The 21,222-nt window shown below is 40.9% G+C and overlaps 1 protein-coding gene across 15 annotated transcripts in view; it reads right to left on the bottom strand.

Moving 5' to 3' along the window:
• Positions 1-9,620: 9,620 nt before the first annotated feature.
• Positions 9,621-21,222, bottom strand: part of LOC130267399 (protocadherin gamma-B3-like) — a 112,087-nt gene continuing 100,485 nt past the window's right edge. For 8 of the 15 annotated variants that reach the window (XM_056517152.1, XM_056517154.1, XM_056517160.1 and 5 more), the window contains 3 exons: positions 18,950-19,008; positions 17,564-17,652; positions 9,621-11,669 (listed from right to left, as the gene is read on the bottom strand). In XM_056517152.1, the coding sequence (XP_056373127.1) occupies positions 11,458-11,669; positions 17,564-17,652; positions 18,950-19,008 (360 nt within the window). In that variant the 3' untranslated portion in view covers positions 9,621-11,457. The remainder of the gene's footprint in view (positions 11,670-17,563; positions 17,653-18,949; positions 19,009-21,222) is intronic. The other 7 variants (XM_056517153.1, XM_056517155.1, XM_056517151.1 and 4 more) reach the window with 1 other exon arrangement.

Raw genomic sequence — 21,222 nt, 5'->3', positions numbered from 1 at the left:
CAGCAGCACCCCGCGATCGTTGTGGGATGCTACAGGAGAGAGACAGAGGGAGCCCCCACGTTGGTGCAGCCAGGAGATGGCAGCAGCTTAGGGCACATGAGATAGTGAGAGAAGCAAGAAGCCTATTATATGCCACTCTCTAGAGGTCACATTTCTGGGGCAGGGGTAGTGTAGTGAACAGGATACACAATGTCATTGTCATGTGATGTGCAGGTTGATGAAGCTCACTGGTGGAGGCAGGACATCACTGCAGCTAGCTGAGCGGCAATATGACACACTGGGCCCACTGGGTGTCACTTCAGGCACAAGCGTCCCACTTCAAATCCGGAAAGGAATTGCAGCAGGGAACCGGAACAGGACACCGGAGGCACCGTGGGAGCACTGGACATGAGTAGAGGTTTATTTTTAATACACTGTAGAATGGGCATTATTCTAAAAATAAAAAAAATCCTCCTGCCGGATAACCCACTCCATGCTCATAACTTCTCCTTAGTTGAAGCTCTTGTTGTTGCTCTAACCTGATGAAAGGGAAACCTAATGTGTGAGGTAGGGGGGTGGGAGTCGTGGTGTGTGTGTTTGTGTGTTGGGGGGGGGCTTGCTGCAGAGGGGGAACCTGTGATGTGGGTGGGGGATTGCTGGAGAGGGGAGACCTGTTATTTCGGGGGCTGAAGAGGGGGTGGACCTGTGATGTGTATGTGTGTGTGGGGGGGTTTCTGGAGAGGGGGACTTGTGATGTGGGGGGTGGGGTGCTTGTGGAGAGGGGGACCTGTTCTGTGCAGGCTGGAGAGGGGGGTCCTGTGATGTGTGTGTGAGGGGGGTGCTGCTGGAGGGGGACCTTTGATGTGGAGACTGGAGAGGGGGGACCTGGTATGTAGGGTGGGGGTGGGTTCTGGGAAGAGAAGGGGGGGCATTTGTGTAAGGGGGGGGGCATTTTGGTTCTCTCTTTTTTTTGCAATTTTAGTAGTTTTTTTTAGTTGTTTGTTGATTATTTTCAATTAAAGGAAATCTGTCAGTAGTATCACCCACACTAAACCTGCCACACAGGCTTGTAGTGCGGGTGATGCTGCTTAAAACGGTACTCACATTGTCCAGATTCGCCCAGCCGTCCCTTCGCAAATCGCGTTTGTCTATTTATGCTAATGAGGGGCATGGGCAGAGCTCCAATCCGAACTTGGCGCATGCTGACGTCATTTTCGCCAGGCGACTGCTCTGCTCAGCTCGTCAATATTCATAACCCCCCTCCCTGCTCCTTTGCCCGTGTTAGTGGCATGCGCAGCTTAGGTTGTACTCCCCCCGGGGAGGGGGGGGGGGGGACGCCACTTCTGGAAGTACACTAACACGGGCGATGGAGGAGGGAGGGGGGTTATGAATGAGTATGAGTATAGAGCCCCTGTGCTGTAGCAATGCTGTGGGGCTGGTATGCTAATTTTTCCAGGATTGGTTTTTAGCCCCAGTCCGGCCCTGGCTGTGCTTCTCTAAGCATAGTGGCCCCTTGAATCAGATCTCCACATCTGGAGGGCCACAGTTTGGACACCACTGCCCTGGTAAAATCTATAATCTGCGTAAATATATTTAAAACAATAGTCATTTAACAATGTGCAACACATAAACAGCCAACTCCATTTTGAAGAAAATGTTTTATTTTCCCCAAGGAAAAAAAAAAAGCAATATAAATATTAGAGTATAAAACTTGCATGTAATACAACAACAATGGATTAAATGGTTCATAGTGTATGATATAATGCAGAGTAAAATGTAGCAGCATGACACACTCGACATAACCAGAGCATTGGTAAAATGGACATGTACATCACAAGCCACACAGGAGGGATGAAAGGAAGGTCAAGTAACCGATATCTACAGGTTATTAGCATAAAAGAGTAAATCACTAATACACAATAATGGAGTTTGCTTCACAAGACAAGCATTGCTAAAAAGAAATAGAAAATTATTAGAGTAGACCTTCCCTCGAAAAGGTTTATCGTTCCCTAGGGGTAACGGTAGTATCATATATACCCCCCAAGGACTGAGTTGTATAAATTATCATTCAGTTCAACATGTACGTAAGTGCACAATACATAGGTCCTGTCAGTTTATAGGCTGGGATGCTTACAGTCCTGAGCCACAGTCTGGCAAATATGCAATAGAGTTGTTGCAAATTGACATACAATAGTGAACAAAGCTAAAATTTCAAAAAAATTTAAAAATGTAAAGAAATCACAAATAATATACATAACGTGCAATAGTATATCTAGGAAACTTACTGATTACCTTTCCTGTATGCTGGCACACTGAAGATAGGCACTTTAAACTATCCGTGTTACTTGGTATTACGTAAGCGAAGTTGATGTATAAGTCATGTAAACTGTCTATAGAGAGTTGTGATGTCATTAGGTAGATATCCTGGGATACTAGTTGTAAATAACTAGCTCATTAGATAGTCACCTTGGAATTCTGGACTCAATATGAATACGACTGGTCTGCATGGGTGGACTAACAAGGACCTCCTTATTGTCCACTTTATATATCATGTAAAGGGCTAACATTGCGGAGGTATTAAGACATTCATCTTTGTGGCTATTCTGCCAAAATACAGGGCCGAGTCACTTACATAAAGTTTAGTTAGAGTATTAAAGGGTCATTCTCATTAAAAAATGTTTTGCTATAGCATTCCTTATGGTAAATAAAACATATTTCTAATATACTTTGTTTAAAAAAAAAAAAGTTTTCTATGTTTTATTTGTGCTTAAAAAAGCTCAAGAGCACATTTCCCCCATCTCATACACAGACTTTGGACCAAAGTCCAAACACAGGAAGTGCAGCCTGGAGTGCTGAGGGGTGTGTGTCCAGCCTCATCCAATCATAGCTCCTCTCACACTTAACTGCCATATGCTGTTGGTTGGGACCCCCCCCCCAGCACTCCAGGCGGCACTTCCTGTGTTTGGGCTTCGGTCAGAAGTCTGTGTATAAGATGGGGAAAAATGTGCTCTAGAGCTTTTTTAAGCACAAATAAAACATAGAAAACTTCATTAAAAAAAAAATTTAGTTTTAATGAGAGTGCCCATTTAGAGGGGTTGTCCGGTGAAAGAAATAACGTGTGTATGGTGTCAAAAAGTATAATAAAGCAAATGACTCAAATAATGTTATAAGCTATAGTGCACAGATCTTTCCATATCTGCTCTGCTCTCTCCCTTGTAGCTGAGGCATCCTATGATACTCTGAAAGCAAAGCTACTGTCTCTGCCCCCCCCCCCCCCTTTCCTCCTATCTGCTCACAAGAACAAGAACATGGATGTAAAGGTGGGGGGGGGGGGGGGCTCATTTTACTGCTCATGGTAGCAGGAAGTCTTTCTCAGATAGAACAGCAGTGAGTCTGTTGTGACTGAAACTACTATGACTGAAAGGCTTCCTTCTACCTTAAAATATAATGGGCAGTAATATGAGCTCCCTCTTTTTACATCAATGGTCTGGTCCTGAGCAGACAGGAAGGGAGAGGGGGCGCAAGGACGGGAACTCTGAGTGTGATGTGACATTACAACAACAAGAGAGAGATCTCTGCACTATGGCTAATGACATTATGTGAGTAAGTTGCTTTATTTTACTTTTTACCACTATACATAGGTTCCTTTTCCTGCACAAACACTTAAATACATGAATTACCTATCTTTGGTGCTTTTGCCCCAGGCTATAGCTGCCAGCTTCCCACTGCTGACCTGCAAACTTAAGGCTGCTCAATGACATCTAAAATTGAAAGTATATGTTTTTGAACCTTTTATATTGTTTTCTACCCAGATGTAGTGCCAAAATAGCCAAACTGTGGACCTCCAGCTGTTATAAAAGTACAATCCCAGCATACCCAGACAGCCAAAGACTGTCCGATTATGGTGGGAGTTGTACTTTTGCAACATCCAGAGCCCTACAGTTTGGAAACCATTGACCTATAGGATGGGAAATTGTGTAAAAAAAATAAAAATAAAAAATAAATACATCTGGAGGTTAAAGAGAGCCCTTCTTCAGGTTGAATAAATATTTTACTTTGCTACATAGTACAAGTCGTGAAAAGAACCGAGCAAGAAGTAGCATGCAACAATCCTTCAGGCAAGACTGACAAGTTTTAAAGTGTCATGCTGGACACTTTAGTAGTAGAATCGGGCACAGCTCAGGGGTGCTTTCAGTTTTCTCCAAAAGGGAACTGAGCCAGAGGGCCAGAGATAGGTGAATGTACTTAAAGGGGTACTCCGGCCCTGAGACATCTTATCCCCTATCCAAAGGATAGGGGATAAGATGTCTCATCGCGGGGTCCCTCCGCTGGGAACCCCCACAATCTTGTATTCGCCACCCACCTGTTTGAGCTGCACGTCGCGTTGCCAGCTCACAAACAGCTGGGTGGTGACCACAGGGCTGGAGTATCGTGACGTCACATCTCCGCCCCGTGTGATGTCACCCCCCGCCCTCGCTATGCAAGTCTATGGGAGGGGGCGTGACAGCCGTCACGCCCCCTCCCATAGACTTGCATAGCGGGGCCGGTGTATCGTGACGTCACACAGGGCGGAGTCGTGACGTCACGATACACCGGCCCCGTGGTCGCCACCGTGGCGTGCAGCTCAAACAGGTGGGTGGCGAATACAAGATTGCGGGGGTCCCCAGCCGCGGGACCCCTGCGTTGAGACATCTTATCCCCTATCCTTTGGATAGGGAATAAGATGTCTCAGGGCCGGAGTACCCCTTTAAGTACATTCACCTATCTCTGGCCCTCAGGCTCAGTTCCCTTTTGGAGAAAACTGAAAGCACCCCTGGGCTGTGCCCGATTCTACTACTAAAGTGTCCAACATCTTATGGATAGGGGATAAGATGTCTCAGGGCCGGAGAACCCCTTTAAACACTGGCTTCAACAGCCATGAGGCTTTGACCTTATGTTTAGGCTCTATTCACATTACGTGTGTTCTATAAGCTCTAAAAATCTTCTGATTGTAAGGTCCGGATGTATGCAACTATATGTCATACAATTGTGTACGTTCCCATTCACACTGGTTGGAAAATACATCAAGAGAATTTCTCTGTAAACGCAATGTGAACATAGCCTAGATCAGTGATCTTCAACCTGTGGACCTCCAGATGTTGCAAAACTACAACTCCCAGCATGCCCGGACAGCCGTTGGCTGTCCGGGCATGCTGGGAGTTGTAGTTTTGTAACATCTGGAGGTCCGCAGGTTGAAGACCACTGGCCTAGATCATAGAATCAGAAGTAACTTCTAACCTTTAAACCACTTGAGTTTTCATTCTGGTACCCTGCACACAATTTCGGAGCCCATAATCTTATCCTTTGTAAGTCAATATAGGACTTTCTTTATAGACACAGATCACAAAGTAAATATCATTGGAAGAGCATTTGCGATTAAATGGTACATGATGACCACACATAAACAGAGCGGTTCTTTTTAAATGATTATTTAGGGGCAGGAACACCTCTGCAACTATTGCATCTGATGTAAAAAAAATTAAGCAAATTTGAAAGTTAAAACAGTCTCCATGGTAACAGACTACAAACAAATTCTGTGTAGTCGGATCTTCTATTCCTTTCCATCTTTCTTCTAAATCTTGTTAAAATACAAACAGTAGGATAGTATGAAGAAGGAGACAGATGGAATGGACTATTGGGGGGGGGGGGGTAATTGACCATTGATTTTACCCTGTTTTTATGGTGTTGATTTGTCGCAGGATTTGTCGCAGTTGCCGGTTAGAGACTTTTCATTGCTTTAGATGCTTTTTCTAAAATTGTGTAGCTATGGCTCACAATTTGTCGCAAATCTACACCAGCCCTGACCTGGCTTACAAAACTGTCTGTGGACGGGATTTGTAAAAAGTTGCACATTTTGGCGCAAATGGTTAAAAGGTCGCCATATATAGTGGTGCACTGAATTGTAATTTAAAAAAAAATGTGTACTAGTGCCATATTTGTCATATGCTGTGTAAACATACACTAAATTTGGCGCACATACACATTACTGCCACACAAATAAAAGATGTAGAAAAATCATTGGAATCCAGCTCACAGGATTAGGAAAAAGGTAAAACGTAGCTTTTACTAGCTCATGTTAACATTTTCAAAGTCAGACACGAACCAAAGAAAAAAAAGGGGGGGGGAGGGGGGATCAAGCCCCTAAAAACAGTACTCCAACGTGTTTCGAGCTTTCAAAACGCGTTGGCGCAATGTTTTTAGGGGCTTGGTCCCCCCTTTTTTTTCTTTGGTTTGTGTTTGACTTTGATCATTTTAACATGAGCTAGTAAAAGCTACGTTTTACCTTTTTCCTAATCCTGTGAGCTGGATCCCTGTTCTTCATATGGTTCTCATTTACGGGAAGCGGCCCGGAATCATCCGAGCTCCAGGTGCTCCTACCCAGCCCGAGTCTCTGCAACTTACTACGAGTAGATGGTGAGCTGAGCATTTTCCTTTTCTTTGTTGATGTAGAAAAATCATCCACCAACACCATCCTCAATATATCCCCCCCCCCCCCCATGACTGTAGGATCGGACTAGACTTAGTTTACAGTCTCTTACCAAGGAGACGCATAAGTCTCTCACAAGAGAGGTAGACACAAAATACTAAATACATTTTTAATCGAAACCAAATTTCAAGATCAAAGTTGCTTCATGTATTGAGAAAAAAAATAATTAACCATAAAATGGGTGGGAAGGTGTTAGTTATAATCAGTTATGATAATATAAAATCTATTCTATCGGTTTATTAGGAAATAATACTTTCTGCATGATTCAGAATTCTCATTATTAGGTCAGGCATCAATACTGCACCTTGGAAAACGATAGGTGCAAAGAAGATTCCTTTTGTTACCGTATTTATTTATTTTTTTGCTTATTTAAAATAAAGAAATAATAAATAAAATAAACCCCATGCTTGATGAGACATGCACATATGGATTTTGTCCTAATGCATCTCTGGATACCTTATGGATTTTCAGCATGCAGATTTCTGTACAGCTATGCAGAATTATTATTATTATTTTCTTCAAACACTGGATGTATATAAAGACACATCAGTTGCTTGTGTAGTTGTCTTTTTAGCCTGCTACTGTTTTACGTTTCTAGATCAGATTGTATTTTAAGGTTTTAAAAAATAAAATAAATTATACATTTTTTTAATTAGAAAATGCATGCTTTCATTACCTAATTCTGCTCAAAATAGGGAATTAAGCTGGGGCTGCTTTAGCATTGCCCTCCAGTCAAGGGGACCCACTGGGATCCTAAATAAAGAGTATTTATCTCTGCAATCTATACGATCACATGTAAGGGACTATGCTCATAGATGTCTCTCTGTTTAATACCTTTCATAGAGGAAAAGGAGCTCACGGCACTCGATCAGGATGCGAATAAAAGTCTTTAATCCCGCTTGAGGTACATAAGAACGTCAGGAGGGGGAGAAGAGACGGGATGACGTCCGTTTCGCAGCTCGTGCCGCTTCCCAGGAAACGGCGCGAGCTGCGAAACGGACGTCGTCCCGTCTCTTCTCCCCCTCCTGACGTTCTTATGTACCTCAAGCGGGCTTAAAGGGGTTATCCAGGAAAAAAACTTTTTTTATATATATATATATATATATATATAAACTGGCTCCAGAAAGTTAAACAGATTTGTAAATTACTTCTATTAAAAAATCTTAATCCTTTCAGTACTTATGAGCTTCTGAAGTTGAGTTGTTCTTTTCTGTCTAAGTGCTCTCTGATGACACGTGTCTCGGGAACCGCCCAGTTTACAAGAAAATCCCCATAGCAAACCTCTTCTAAACTGGGCGGTTCCCGAGACAAGCAGAGATGTCAGCAGAGAGCACTTAGACAGAAAAGAATAACTCAACTTCAGAAGCTCATAAGTACTGAAAGGTTTAAGATTTTTTAATAGAAGTAATTTACAAATCTTTTTAACTTTCTGGAGCCAGTTGATATATATATCTATATAAAAAAAAAAGTTTTTTCCTGGATAACCCCTTTAAAGACTTTTAATTGCATCCAGATCGAGTGCTGTGAGCTTCTTTTCCTCTATGAAAGGATTGCAACTTTAAGCTGTGTCTATCATCACTGAGCACCGGAAGGATTAAAGTCGATTAGTACTGACTGGTCAGAGTCCAGACGTAGGACTGTGTCTTTGGGGAATAAAGCAGTGCCGACTGTACCTTCTTTTTGGGTCTCTCTATTTAACACTCTGCATAAGGTGGTCTAGAACTAGCTTTCCAAACTGGAATACTGTTCTTTCCCAAGGGCCCTGTATTGTGGGTGTCCGTCACTGGGCTTACACCTGTAAAATACCGGACACCAGATGGACCCCATTCAAGTCAAAGGGATCTATCGGAACCCTGCAGTATTGGTTGTGCTCCGATCAAATTAGGGTCCGTTCAGCGTACGGTCCCTGAATAGGTCCGAGCACAATGGCCGTAAGTGTATGTATTTTTCTCTAAGTTATTGGTAGACAACACCTAAGAATACACCTAAAGTTGTCCGAAACCAATGACTCTGTCTATGGCGCCCTCCTGACATCATCTGTCGGTGGAGAGAAGGGTTGGGCGTGTTGGATTTTTACTACCCGACTCAGTGATTTTGAGATAAGCTGCCACCAGAGCTGTCTTGCTGCAGCCTACCCCTCTCCTCACTATAGAGGAAATATTAGTGTAAGGCCATGTTAAAAGTTCGTTTATATAGAACAGTAATTCTCAACCGGTGTGCCTCCATCTGTTGGAAAACTAAAACAAATGCTGTCTGGGCATGCCGGGAGTTGTAGTTTTGCAACAGTTAGAGGCACACTGGTTGGAAAACACTGCTTTAGACGATTGTTTCCCCTATGTACAGTGGGATGGACATTTTGTGACCCGATCCAATGTGTCCAATGACAATGCACTATTAAAAGGATTTTGTGACCCTGCCAAATATATGTGTCAGAGCTGAGGCTGCCGGTCTATCACTGGCTGTAGTGGTGATTGCCTTGACAGTTTAGTGCAGGGGTCTCCATACTGTGGCCCTCCAGATGTTGCAAAACTACAACTCCCAGCATGCCTGGACAGCCAACGTCTGTCCGGGCATGCTGGGAGTTGTAGTTTTGCAACATCTGGAGGGCCACGGTTTGGAGACTACTGGTTTAGTGGCTAAGCAGGGTCTTCCTTTGTGTTAAAATTAAAGCCAGAATTGGGCTCGTCTGAGAAGGATGTGGCAGGGGATCGGGGCAGGTGAATATAAGGCTTTTTTTTGCCTTGACAGTTTAGTGCAGGGGTCTCCATACTGTGGCCCTCCAGATGTTGCAAAACTACAACTCCCAGCATGCCTGGACAGCCAACGGCTGTCCGGGCATGCTGGGAGTTGTAGTTTTGCAACATCTGGAGGGCCACAGTTTGGAGACTACTGGTTTAGTGGCTAAGCAGGGTCTTCCTTTGTGTTAAAACTAAAGCCAGAATTGGGCTCGTCTGAGAAGGATGTGGCAGGGGATCGGGGCAGGTGAGTATAAGGCTTTTTTTTGCCTTGACAGTTCAGTGCAGTGGTCTCCATACTGTGGCCCTCCAGATGTTGCAAAACTACAACTCCCAGCATGCCCGGACAGCCAACGGCTGTCCGGGCATGCTGGGAGTTGTAGTTTTGCAACATCTGGAGGGCCACAGTTTGGAGACCACTGGTTTAGTGGCTAAGCAGGGCCTTCCTGTGTGTTAAAACTAAAGCCAGAACTGGGCTCGTCTGAGAAGGATGTGGCAGGGGATCAGGCAGGTGAGTATAAGGCTTTATTTTTTATTTTTTTTAGGGGGTTGGAGAATCCCTTTCATTTAAGCTATGTTACAATGGGCAACATCACAATGGAATCTCATCGAATGACTGACTGAGATTTAAATCTAATCTTTGCTTGCTATACAGTGTTACATAGGTAAGATATATATATATATATATATATATATATATATATATATATATATATCTCAATATTATTGTTTCTTTGTTATTTCCTGCTTGCCTAAATCTGCGTGATGCGTGTGAGAAATCTTTTTTCTGCATGTCGCTAGGTGATACTGGAGGGTAAACCTAAAGCAAGCCTGTGCGCCATGAAGTGGCAGTCTATTGTATAGCAGATAATACTTCCTTTAAATTCTACACGGATTCAAATGGTGGTCACCAGGTAGGAACTCAAGTGGCCGCAAGGCGAGCCGAACTACAAGACCCTTCGGATTTGCAATAAGAGAGATAGCCTGTACATAGATTCCATGTATTCAACTTACTGCAGTGAAATTAGGGCGTTTAATTCATCCAGAAGTCTGTATTTCATTGCTTAGGTGCATTTCTAGATGAACGGAATCTATCGTCCCATCGGAATGAAAATCAAGATAACACAACGAATAGTACTAGATTATTTGCTACACAATCGCTTATACAGTATTACAATCACAACATACATTCTTTACATTTGAATAAACATTTTTTTTTGTTGTTGTTGTTTTTTTATTTTCGTTTTTTACTTTTTTTTTGTTCCCATCCGCAGTCTTTCCGTTCTGTCAACGCTGCTTAAAGTTTCACAGATATAGAAAGAATTGGGCACAGTACTGACTGTAGATACCAACCGGGCAAGTCTTTTGAATATCAAAATATAGAATGTTTGTATAACTTTTCCTGGGTATTGCCTTCTTTTATGTCGATCCATCCGTATTGTTATATTAGGGACGGAAGATCCACGTTCTGGATAATACCTTGTAAGCCAGGTCCATATACCACACCTTCCTAGATACACGTGTATCGCATACTGCACAAACTTACGCGCGTCTGTTCAGCGAAACCTTTTTTTTATGTAACAGTGGTAGCCATTGGTTTGAGTTGCGATGGAGTAAATATCTTATTTTATAGTTTAGATTGTATACCAGGAGCTTTGGCTAGATAGTAAGGGCTCTGACGTAGTTAACATTTTTTGTATAGAAATGTCCTAAAAGACGAAAAACGTGTGCTCTGTACTCCGTAACATCAATACTATTATATAACATAACACAAAAGAGCATTATCTTCTAATATATCATTAAGAATAATATACCGTTACAATAAATGTCATCATTAGAATTGGTCAAGGATACCATTTTAAAAAGGAAATATTAAGTGCAAAAGTTTTAGAGTCTATCGACTTTTTTTTCATCATTGATTTTTTTTTTTTTTTAATGTTTTTTTGTATTATTATTATTTTTTATTTTTTATTAGTAGGGGAGTTTTATAGGACAGGCAAAAAAGATTAAAAGACTGAGTAATACAAATTATCATTGCATGTATTAAAAATAACTTTACCGGCTCCAGAGTAAGTTCTACTAGCATCATCAATCATCTTGTTTCCTATAAACAATGACCATTGCCCTTCTGTTTTTTCTTTTTTTTTTTGCCTTTCATTGTAACAATGACATTCATCTTGATTTGGCTGGGGTTAAGCGCTCTACTGGCGCAGAATGCTATTTCTTTTTCGCTGCTTTTTTCTTGTTTGCTCCTGAAGGTGTCGGGCCCTTCGCTTCCTGTTTCATGGCAGCATTGAGAGTAGCAGTGCCTGGAATATATATGTTTTGTCTGTAGTCAGGTACGTGCTGCAGAGTAAACTGGGGTCCATAGCAGGCTCCGAGACCCATTGTCCCCGTTCCTCCTCCAATATTGGAACTTTCAGCAGCTTCTGGAAAATAAAGTAGAATATGGATTTTTAATACATTTTTTTTACATATGAACTGCTCCTGGTAGATTAAAGGGGTATTCTGAGTCACAGGTTGCATGACCAAAACAGCAGGTAGTGTTGCACCCCCGTACCCGTTCTCTGCATAGGTCTGTCAGCAGTTCTGATGGTTTAAAACTCCTGGCAGACTCTCTCTTAAAGGGGTTATCCAGGAAAAAAACTTTTTTATATATATATATATATATATATATATATATATATATATATATATCAACTGGCTCCAGAAACTTAAACAGATTTGTAAATTAGAGAGAATTGTATAGGTATGTGCAGCTCACAATTAATACGCACCGAGGTCAATCTGGGCAAGCAACTATACCTTAATTGCTAGAAAAGGGAAACCAAAAATACTAAATGTAGCCTGGACCTTCTAGGTGAGTAAATGAAAATAGATAAGGTGGATCGTGCTTCAATAATAATCAGTATTTATTATAAAAATATGAATAAAATTAAGTACTTCTCACAGGGCCCTTGTGAGGAGAACATACATATTAAAAGGCAACCTAACAATGTATTTAGGCATATAATGATTAAAACAATAATCCTGGCATAAGATAATAATCCTGACATAAAATAACAAAAAATGGGAACTGTGCCAAACAAGTATGTTAAAGAATTGCTCTTATGAATATTTAGGGTAGATATGTCCCTTTTAAATGCAGTATCAAACAGTCTGTAGTATTAAAGATTATATTACCGGTCTTTGAATGGTAACTCAGGCGATGGGTGTTGTTCCCGCAATGACTGGGTGTCTGTGGTGCATCCAGTCCTCTGTGTAGCGTTTCCAAACGTAGGCTTGGTCCAGTGTTGTCCGATTAAAAGCGGTGGCAGTCGCTGGCGGCTGAGGCGCTGGCAGGCACCGAAGATCGTGATGGTGCCCGGGGACTGCTGGCGCTGGCGTGCGCTGGAGTTGGTAATTCCTCACCGCTTTGCTGGTTGATAAGCAGGACCATATACTAGAACCCGAAAGCTCGCCTCGTGTTGCCGGCGTCTGACGTCAGCTGTGGTCAGAGCCGGGATGGTTGCACCGGGATGGTTGCACCGGGATGGATTTGAACTGCTGGACCGGGTAGGTAACAGAGTAAGTTTCAGGGTTGTATAATATAACCCTTTCCTCAGTAGTCATAATGTGATTATGACTCATTATGACTACTGAGGAAAGGGTTATATTATACAACCCTGAAACGCGTCTAGTCGTTCATGCACATTAATTGGCATAATACTACCCCTGGAGAACTGTGCCCAAACCTCAAGGCCGGTTACCTTTCATAAACTGTACTACCATCAGTGCTCTTACTCTGTTACCTACCCGGTCCAGCAGTTCAAATCCATCCTGGTGCAACCATCCCGGTGCAACCATCCCGGCTCTGACCACAGCTGACGTCAGACGCCGGCAACACGAGGCGAGCTTTCGGGTTCCAGTATATGGTCCTGCTTATCAACCAGCAAAGCGGTGAGGAATTACCAACTCCAGCGCACGCCAGCGCCAGCAGTCCCCGGGCACCATCACGATCTTTGTGCCTGCCAGCGCCTCAGCCGCCAGCGACTGCCACCGCTTTTAATCGGACAACACTGGACCAAGCCTACGTTTGGAAACGCTACACAAAGGACTGGATGCACCACAGACACCCAGTCATTGCGGGAACAACACCCATCGCCTGAGTTACCATTCAAAGACCGGTAATATAATCTTTAATACTACAGACTGTTTGATACTGCATTTAAAAGGGACATATCTACCCTAAATATTCATAAGAGCAATTCTTTAACATACTTGTTTGGCACAGTTCCCATTTTTTGTTATTTTATGTCAGGATTATTATCTTATGCCAGGATTATTGTTTTAATCATTATATGCCTAAATACATTGTTAGGTTGCCTTTTTAATATGTATGTTCTCCTCACAAGGGCCCTGTGAGAAGTACTTAATTTTATTCATATTTTTATAATAAATACTGATTATTATTGAAGCACGATCCACCTTATCTATTTTCATTTACTCACCTAGAAGGTCCGGGCTACATTTAGTATTTTTAGATTTGTAAATTACTTCTATTAAAAAATCTTAATCCTTTCAGTACTTATGAGCTTCTGAAGTTAAGGTTGTTCTTTTCTGTCTATGTGCTCTCTGATGACACGTGTCTCGGGAAACGCCCAGTTTAGAAGAGGTTTGCTATGGGGATTTGCTTCTAAACTGGGCGTTTCCTGAGACAGGTGTCATCAGAGAGGACTTAGACAGAAAAGAACAACCTTAACTTCAGAAGCTCATAAGTACTGAAAGGATTAAGTTTTTTTAATAGAAGTAATTTACAAATCTGTTTAAGTTTCTGGAGCCAGTTGATATATATATATATATAAAAAAAAGTTTTTTCCTGGATAACCCCTTTAAGAGAGAGTCTGCCAGGAGTTTTAAACCATCAGAACTGCTGACAGTCCTATGCAGAGAACGGGTACGGGAGTGCAACACTACCTGCTGTTTTGGTCATACAACCTGTGACTCAGAAACATTGCGAAACCTATTAATGATTGCCAATACACCTTTTCACGGGGGCTTGGTGGTCATTAGATGTAGAGCGGAATAAGGGCTGAGGCCACTCTACATGTAGCTGCCTTCATCTACAATAGCGATCATGGCATGTAGAGAGTTACTGAGAGGCGTCGCACCTCTCAGGGGTCCTGTTGCCACCTGAACCTGATGCCATATGTCATGGCATATCTTTTAGTACAGACTGACTTAAACAGGCTTACTAGAAGAGCACTGATTCAACCGATCAAGGCAATGCAGCACACTGATCAGTATAGGCAATCTAATGATTGCTTATACAAGTCCCCATATTCCGCAGTGATGTACAAAGCTTGCCATCAATTATATCGGTCCTTGTACCTGACTTCTAAATTCAAAAATATTGAAAAAAACTGAAGTACTCAAAGGAAACCCACACAAACATATACAGTGGTCCCTCAACATACGATGGTAATCCATTCCAAACGGACCATCGTTTGTTGAAACCATCGTATGTTGAGGGATCCGTGCAATGTAAAGTATAGGACAGTGGTCTACAACCTGCGGACCTCCAGATGTTGCAAAACTACAACACCCAGCATGCCCGGACAGCCAACGGCTGTCCGGGCATGCTGGGTGTTGTAGTTTTGCAACATCTGGAGGTCCACAGGTTGTAGACCACTGTTAGAGGAAGTTGTACTCACCTGTCCCCTCTGCTCCGGACCGTCACCGCTCATCACCGCTGCCCGGGATGTCGCCTTCCATCGCTGTCACCGTGTCCCAGGGGTGTCCCTGACGCTCCGGCAAGGCCTCTGCTTCCCCGGCATCCTTGCTCTCCGTCGCCGCCATCACGTCACTACGCACGCCGCTCCTATTGGATGACGGGATGGCATGCGCAGTGATGTGATGACGTCGATGGAGAGCGCCTACGATGGAGGGGACCCCAAAGAGGATGCGTCGGAGCCCCGAGGACAGGTAAGTGATCGTCAGTGGACCACACGGGGCACCATAAACGGCTATCCGGTGGCAGCTGAAGCAGTCTGCGCTGCCGGATAGCCGTTTATGCGATGGCCCCGACATACAAAAGCATCGTATGTTGATGCTGCCTTCAACATGCGATGGCCTCTGAGAGGCCATCGTACGTTGAAATGATCGTATATCGGGGCCATCGTAGGTCGAGGGGTCACTGTACACTTCACATGTTGTCCTTGGTGGAATGTCAACCTAGGACTCTAGCACTGCAATGCAATAGTGCTAACCACTGAGCCAAGGTACTACCCTTCTCCCCTGTTATGTGTCTCTCCATTTAATGTATATGCAGCCTTACTATAACGGTGCCCTAGGCGTATTACTCTTCATTGCTCAACAGTGAATTTCATCTGCCGTGTCTTGCTTAGGCTGACGGATTATCTAGGTCATGGAATATTTTACAAAGTACTGGCCCTTTTGAAATATATTCCAGTATTCATGTTCCAGGTAATCCAGTATTACATACAAAAAAAAACCTGTTTTAAGTAGGATCCACGTTACCTCTTGATGTGGCAGGCATGGGGTAGGCTCCAATTTGGTTTACAAATGGACAATGATGTGAGTTCCATAATGCAGCCTACAATTCCCATAAATCTTCTGACTGTGGGGTGTTTGATCACTCCAGCTGGTCATCTCATCAGACTGCTAGTGCTATCGGTCACCCAGGGTAACTCATTAGATTCATAAGCGGGTTGGTGTCAGTTCACACTGTGTGTTTTCATGTGTTTTCTTACTCAAATTGTGTTTTTATATTGCATATTGCAAGAAAGTGATTTGATCTATAATCATAATTGAGGTGTTTTATAAAGATTTGACGACTTTAGTTTGTGTTAACACATTGAATGTTTACTGCATTTTTCAAAAAAACTTTCAGCATTTTCGCTGTTTTTGCAGTGATGTTATGATGGCATAAAGGACATGTTTTTTACAGTATTTTGCACAATTGTAGTACAGTCTTCATTGTTGCCATGATATGGGGAAAATCCCAGCAAAAACAGCACAAAAGCAGCGAGAAATGTGAAGTGTGAACACAGCCTAAGGGGAGGTGTATAACTATGATATATATCCTGATACCATAGAGATAGCAGCAGTATACAGATAAAGCTGGAGGGGAGGTGTATAACTACTACATATCCTGATACCATAGAGATAGCAGCAGTATACAGATAGAGCTGGAGTGGATGTGTATAACTACTATATATCCTGATCCCATAGAGATAGCAGCAGCAGTATATAGATAGAGCTGGAGGGGAGCTGTATAACTGCTGTATATCCTGATCCCATAGAGATAGCAGTTGGAGCTTGGAGGGAGAGAAGGTGTATAACTAATATATATATATATATATATATATATATATATATATATATTTATATATATATATATATATATATATTTATATATATATAGATGTATATATATTCTGATCCCATAGAGATAGCAGCAGTATACAGATAGAGCTGTAGGAGAGGTGTATAACTGCTATATATACTGAACCCATAGAGATAGCAGATGGAGCTGGGAAGGGAGCGAAGGTGTTTTAACTAACATATGTATACTGATCCCATAGAGATACAGAAGTATACAGATAGAGCTGGAGTGAATGTGTATAACTACTATACTGTATATCCTGATCCCATAGAGGTAGCAGATGGAGCTTGGAGGGGAGAGAAGGTGTATAACTAATATATATATATATATATATATATATATATATATATATATATATATACTGATCCGATAGAGATACAGCAGTATACAGATAGAGCTGGAGTGGATGTGTATAACTATAGATCCTGAACCCATAGAGATAGCAGATGGAGCTAGGAGGGGAGGGGTAGGGCGGGATCTAAGAGCTAGTAGGAGGGATCTGGTAGGTGATGATGTCATTCTGTAGGCCACAGGATATCTGAGTCTGACATCCTGTTGTAACCATTTGGCACTGGAAGATTGGAGAGTCAGACTGAGATCACATGACCAAATTACAGTAATAAAACACATCTGTGTTGGAATAAAATAAGTGGTGCCTTATGACTAGTGATGTCAGTTTGCAATAGTAAGTAATGAAATAATTTTTTTGCAGTATTGGAAATTGCAATGTAACCTGATCTCCAGCTGTTGCAAAACTACAAACCCCAGCATGCCCGAACAGCCAAAGGCTGGCCGGGCATGCTGGGAAATGTGATTTTGCAACAGCTGGAGGCACACTGTTTGGAAAACACTGTACTTATAGCTTTTTTGAGAAGATATTACATTGGTAATATTTATTTTTTAAGACTAAGCAAAAACACTGTTAAAAAAACAAACCGGTTGCCGATGCCAAAATCATTGCTTGAAGCCTTTCCGTTTCTACAGGGTTGTTCGGCCAGACACCAGCCTCCTCAGAAGGTTGTGCACTGGTGAGTGAATTATTATGAAAAAAATATGATTAAAAAAAAAGTTACATTATTGAAAAATACATTTCAACTTTTGACAATTCTTTGAAATGTTTCCTCAGTCTTATGTAAAAACAGATCAATTATTGTACATTGAACGTTTATAAAACATTGTAATATATTTTGTTTTAACTCATTATTAACTCATTATCATTATAAAAAAAACAGGAGAAAAACAGACATGGTTGCACATCTACATATATATATATATATATATATATATATATATCACACAATGCATACAGTGCAATAATATGTAAACTGTAGAACAAAAGAATTGAAGCTATTTGCACCTCCTTGTAAAAGCTATTTGTAAATATTTGGTTGTCTACAATAGAATGTGATGTACATATTTAATTATATATAACATTGGCTATCAATTTATCTATCTATCTCCTATCTATCTCATATCTATCTATCATCTATCTATCTATCTATCTATCTATCATCTCTCATATCTATCTATCTATCTCATATCTATCTATCTATTTCATTATCTATCTATCTATCTCATTATCTATCTATCTATCTATCTATCTATCTATTATCTATCTCTTATATCTATTATCTATCTCATATCTGTCTTTTTATCTATCTATGTCCTATATATCTATCTCATATCTATCTATCTATATATCTCTCTCATATCTATCTATCTGTCTGCCTGCTGATCTATTCACACAGAGGCATATTCATAGTGTAGCGTCCGTCCCAGAATGAGGTCACCTTACCGTGGTGGGACGGTCCAAGCTATTTGGCCGCCAAATTGCAAGCTAAGTACCTCAATATTTCATTACTTCACAACTGTATACTTTCATTTACTGCACTATAGATGAATAGCTTCTCATGTTGTATCTATATACTCATGTTTTATCTATATCTTTGTGCTAGCAGTGTGCTGCTGTATTCTCCTGTTGCTGTATATTTAGCCCAGCAGCCTGCACCTGTAAGCCAGGTCCATATAATAGTTTGGAATCAATAGTGCTGGCCAACTTATTCTTTTTTTTTTTTTATCTATCTATCTATATATCTATCTCATATCTATCTCACATCTATCTATATATCTCATATCTATCTCTCTATCTATCTCATATCTATCTATCTATTTATCCATCTATCTCATAACTATCTGTCTCATTATCTATCTGTCTGTCAAACTATCTATCTAGCATTATATATAACATTTGCATTTTGCATATTTTTTTTCTTTTTGGCTACAATAGAATAAATATTAAAAAACAAATATTCATTTACTAACCCACTGGTCCCAGGTCTCTGCGCCTGTGAAAAGTGCCAGTCCATGTTGGCTTGGGCCTGCTGAGATAAAAGGGAAGAAAAAATAGGGGAAACATGTGCAGAATATTTGAAATACAATAAGAAGCAATTGGTGGAATATACGAAAACTAGTGCAAAGGAAAAAGTGGAACAGTTGCTGTTAGAAAACAGGCGGCTTCTAAATCTAAATTCTCTGAGGTCCTTATGGGACTGAAAGCTTCAATCTAATTGGTTGCTATGGGCAAATGCTCCACTTTTTCCTGGCATTCGTGTTGATAAATCTGCCTCAATATGTTTACTACGTTGCACTGTTAGCAAACAGAATGTGCCTGGTAAATCTCCCAATTTATATACCTAAAGGTTTTAATGAGCAAATCATTTTTTATTGTATTCTATGTAGTATTTTGTACCATGCAGCTAATTTTTATTTTAATTTATTTTCTTATATATAGAAAAGTTTCTTTTAATTTATTTTCTTATATATAGAAAAGTTTCCACTTGTTTTTTTTTCCACTTGTTTTTTTCCACTTGTTTTTTTTAATCTTTTTTTTTTTTTTTCTGGCATTTCTTTGTCCCGGAAAAAAAAAAATGGCAATAAAAACTGTCCTGTTATTTTGCACTCCCAAGATGTAGTTTTTGTTATTTATTAATTTTTTTCAAAATACTAGAATTTTTTTTTTACCATGGCAAGTCGTGTGATTCTTTCATCATGTGACTGAATTATTTTTTTTATTGAAGAAATGGGGGGGAGGGACAAAAAGGCTAGAAAATATGCCAATGCTAAACCTACATGGCTTTTTTTATGTACTTTTTTATTTATTAATTTTTTTCACTATAGTCTCAGTATGCTGCAATTTTTGGAAAACTGACACTGAGCCCAAAAACGCTGAAAAATGCTGAGGATGAGTAAAGAAAAGCCAAGTGAAAAAATGTCAAGTTGATTTGGCATCTCATAAATCCCTATTGACTTTCAGGTAAAATCTGGCCACAGTGTTTTTTTTTTACAAAAAAGAAAAAAAAAAAGATGTGCAGTATTTGTGTTGTTTTTGTAAAAAAAAAACTACGGTAACAAAACAAGTGGAAACTTAGCCAGACACAAGCAAGTGTATAAAAATACAGCTGCATTTTCTGTCCATACATTTAGCGAAACTGCTTAAAATGGTCCTGACCATTTTACAATAAAGGGGTAATCCCATTATCAAAAGTTATCTTCCATCCACTGCTACCCCAAATGTCCTGCAAGAAAAGGGGTTGTCCAGTGAAAAACTACTTATTCTGTATCCATAGGACAGCCCCTTTAATGGAGTACAACCCATTTAATTGAGTGGAAGCGTACATGTACGGCCAGCACTCCATTCCAAGCTGAGTGGTTGGACCACTGCTGATCTTTTAGTTGTTCTCTACCCTGTGGATAATGATATGAATTGTGAATTGGTAGTATATATATATGCTTATTTGGTGTCCTGGTACAGGACCTTGTCCTGTTCCTGTCCTAAGTCCCATCAGGAAGAGTCCCTGCAGTCCATAGGGCTCTCCTGCAGAACTTTCCCCCCTTTCTTATCAGCTACACCTTATATAAATGCATTGTAAATGTATTGTATATATTATCTATTCTATATAAAATTGTACAAATGTATAGGACCATCCTGGGTCATGTGATACTGTCATGTGATGTACCCAGAGTTTCCTGGGTTCAGGACCTACAGGCTTGGCAACCAATGGGCTGTATTCCAGCCTCCTTAGTATATAAGGGGCTGTAATCTCTAAATTCACTCTCTTATTTCCTGGCTACAAAGCAAGCACAATCTCAGCATATACTATATTCATCTCATCTAGGCCAAAGCCTAAGGAACCTGCAGCCATTTCAAAACGTGAGTTATCAAGCTCAATCTACAATTCTAGTGACTACTATTCAACTCAAGTTTACAATTAGTACCACAGTGGCCTGCAGTCCCAGCAAGCCTGCGAGGTATCCTGCATCCTGGTTGCCTCTAGAGAAACTGCATAACTATAAAGACTGTTCCAAAAGAAGTTTAACCCCTTAAGGACTCAGGGTTTTTCCGTTTTTGCACTTTCGTTTTTTCCTCCTTACCTTTTAAAAATCATAACCCTTTCAATTTTCCACCTAAAAATCCATATTATGGCTTATTTTTTGCATCACCAATTCTACTTTCCAGTGACATTAGTCATTTTACCCAAAAATGCACGGCGAAACGGAAAAAAAAATCATTGTGCGACAAAATCGGAAAAAAAAAC

Source organism: Hyla sarda, chromosome 4, assembly GCF_029499605.1.
Source record: "Hyla sarda isolate aHylSar1 chromosome 4, aHylSar1.hap1, whole genome shotgun sequence".
Lineage (NCBI taxonomy): Eukaryota > Metazoa > Chordata > Amphibia > Anura > Hylidae > Hyla > Hyla sarda.
The sequence above is the reverse complement of the archived record's forward strand: the minus strand, read 5'-3'. Positions and strand labels throughout refer to the sequence as shown.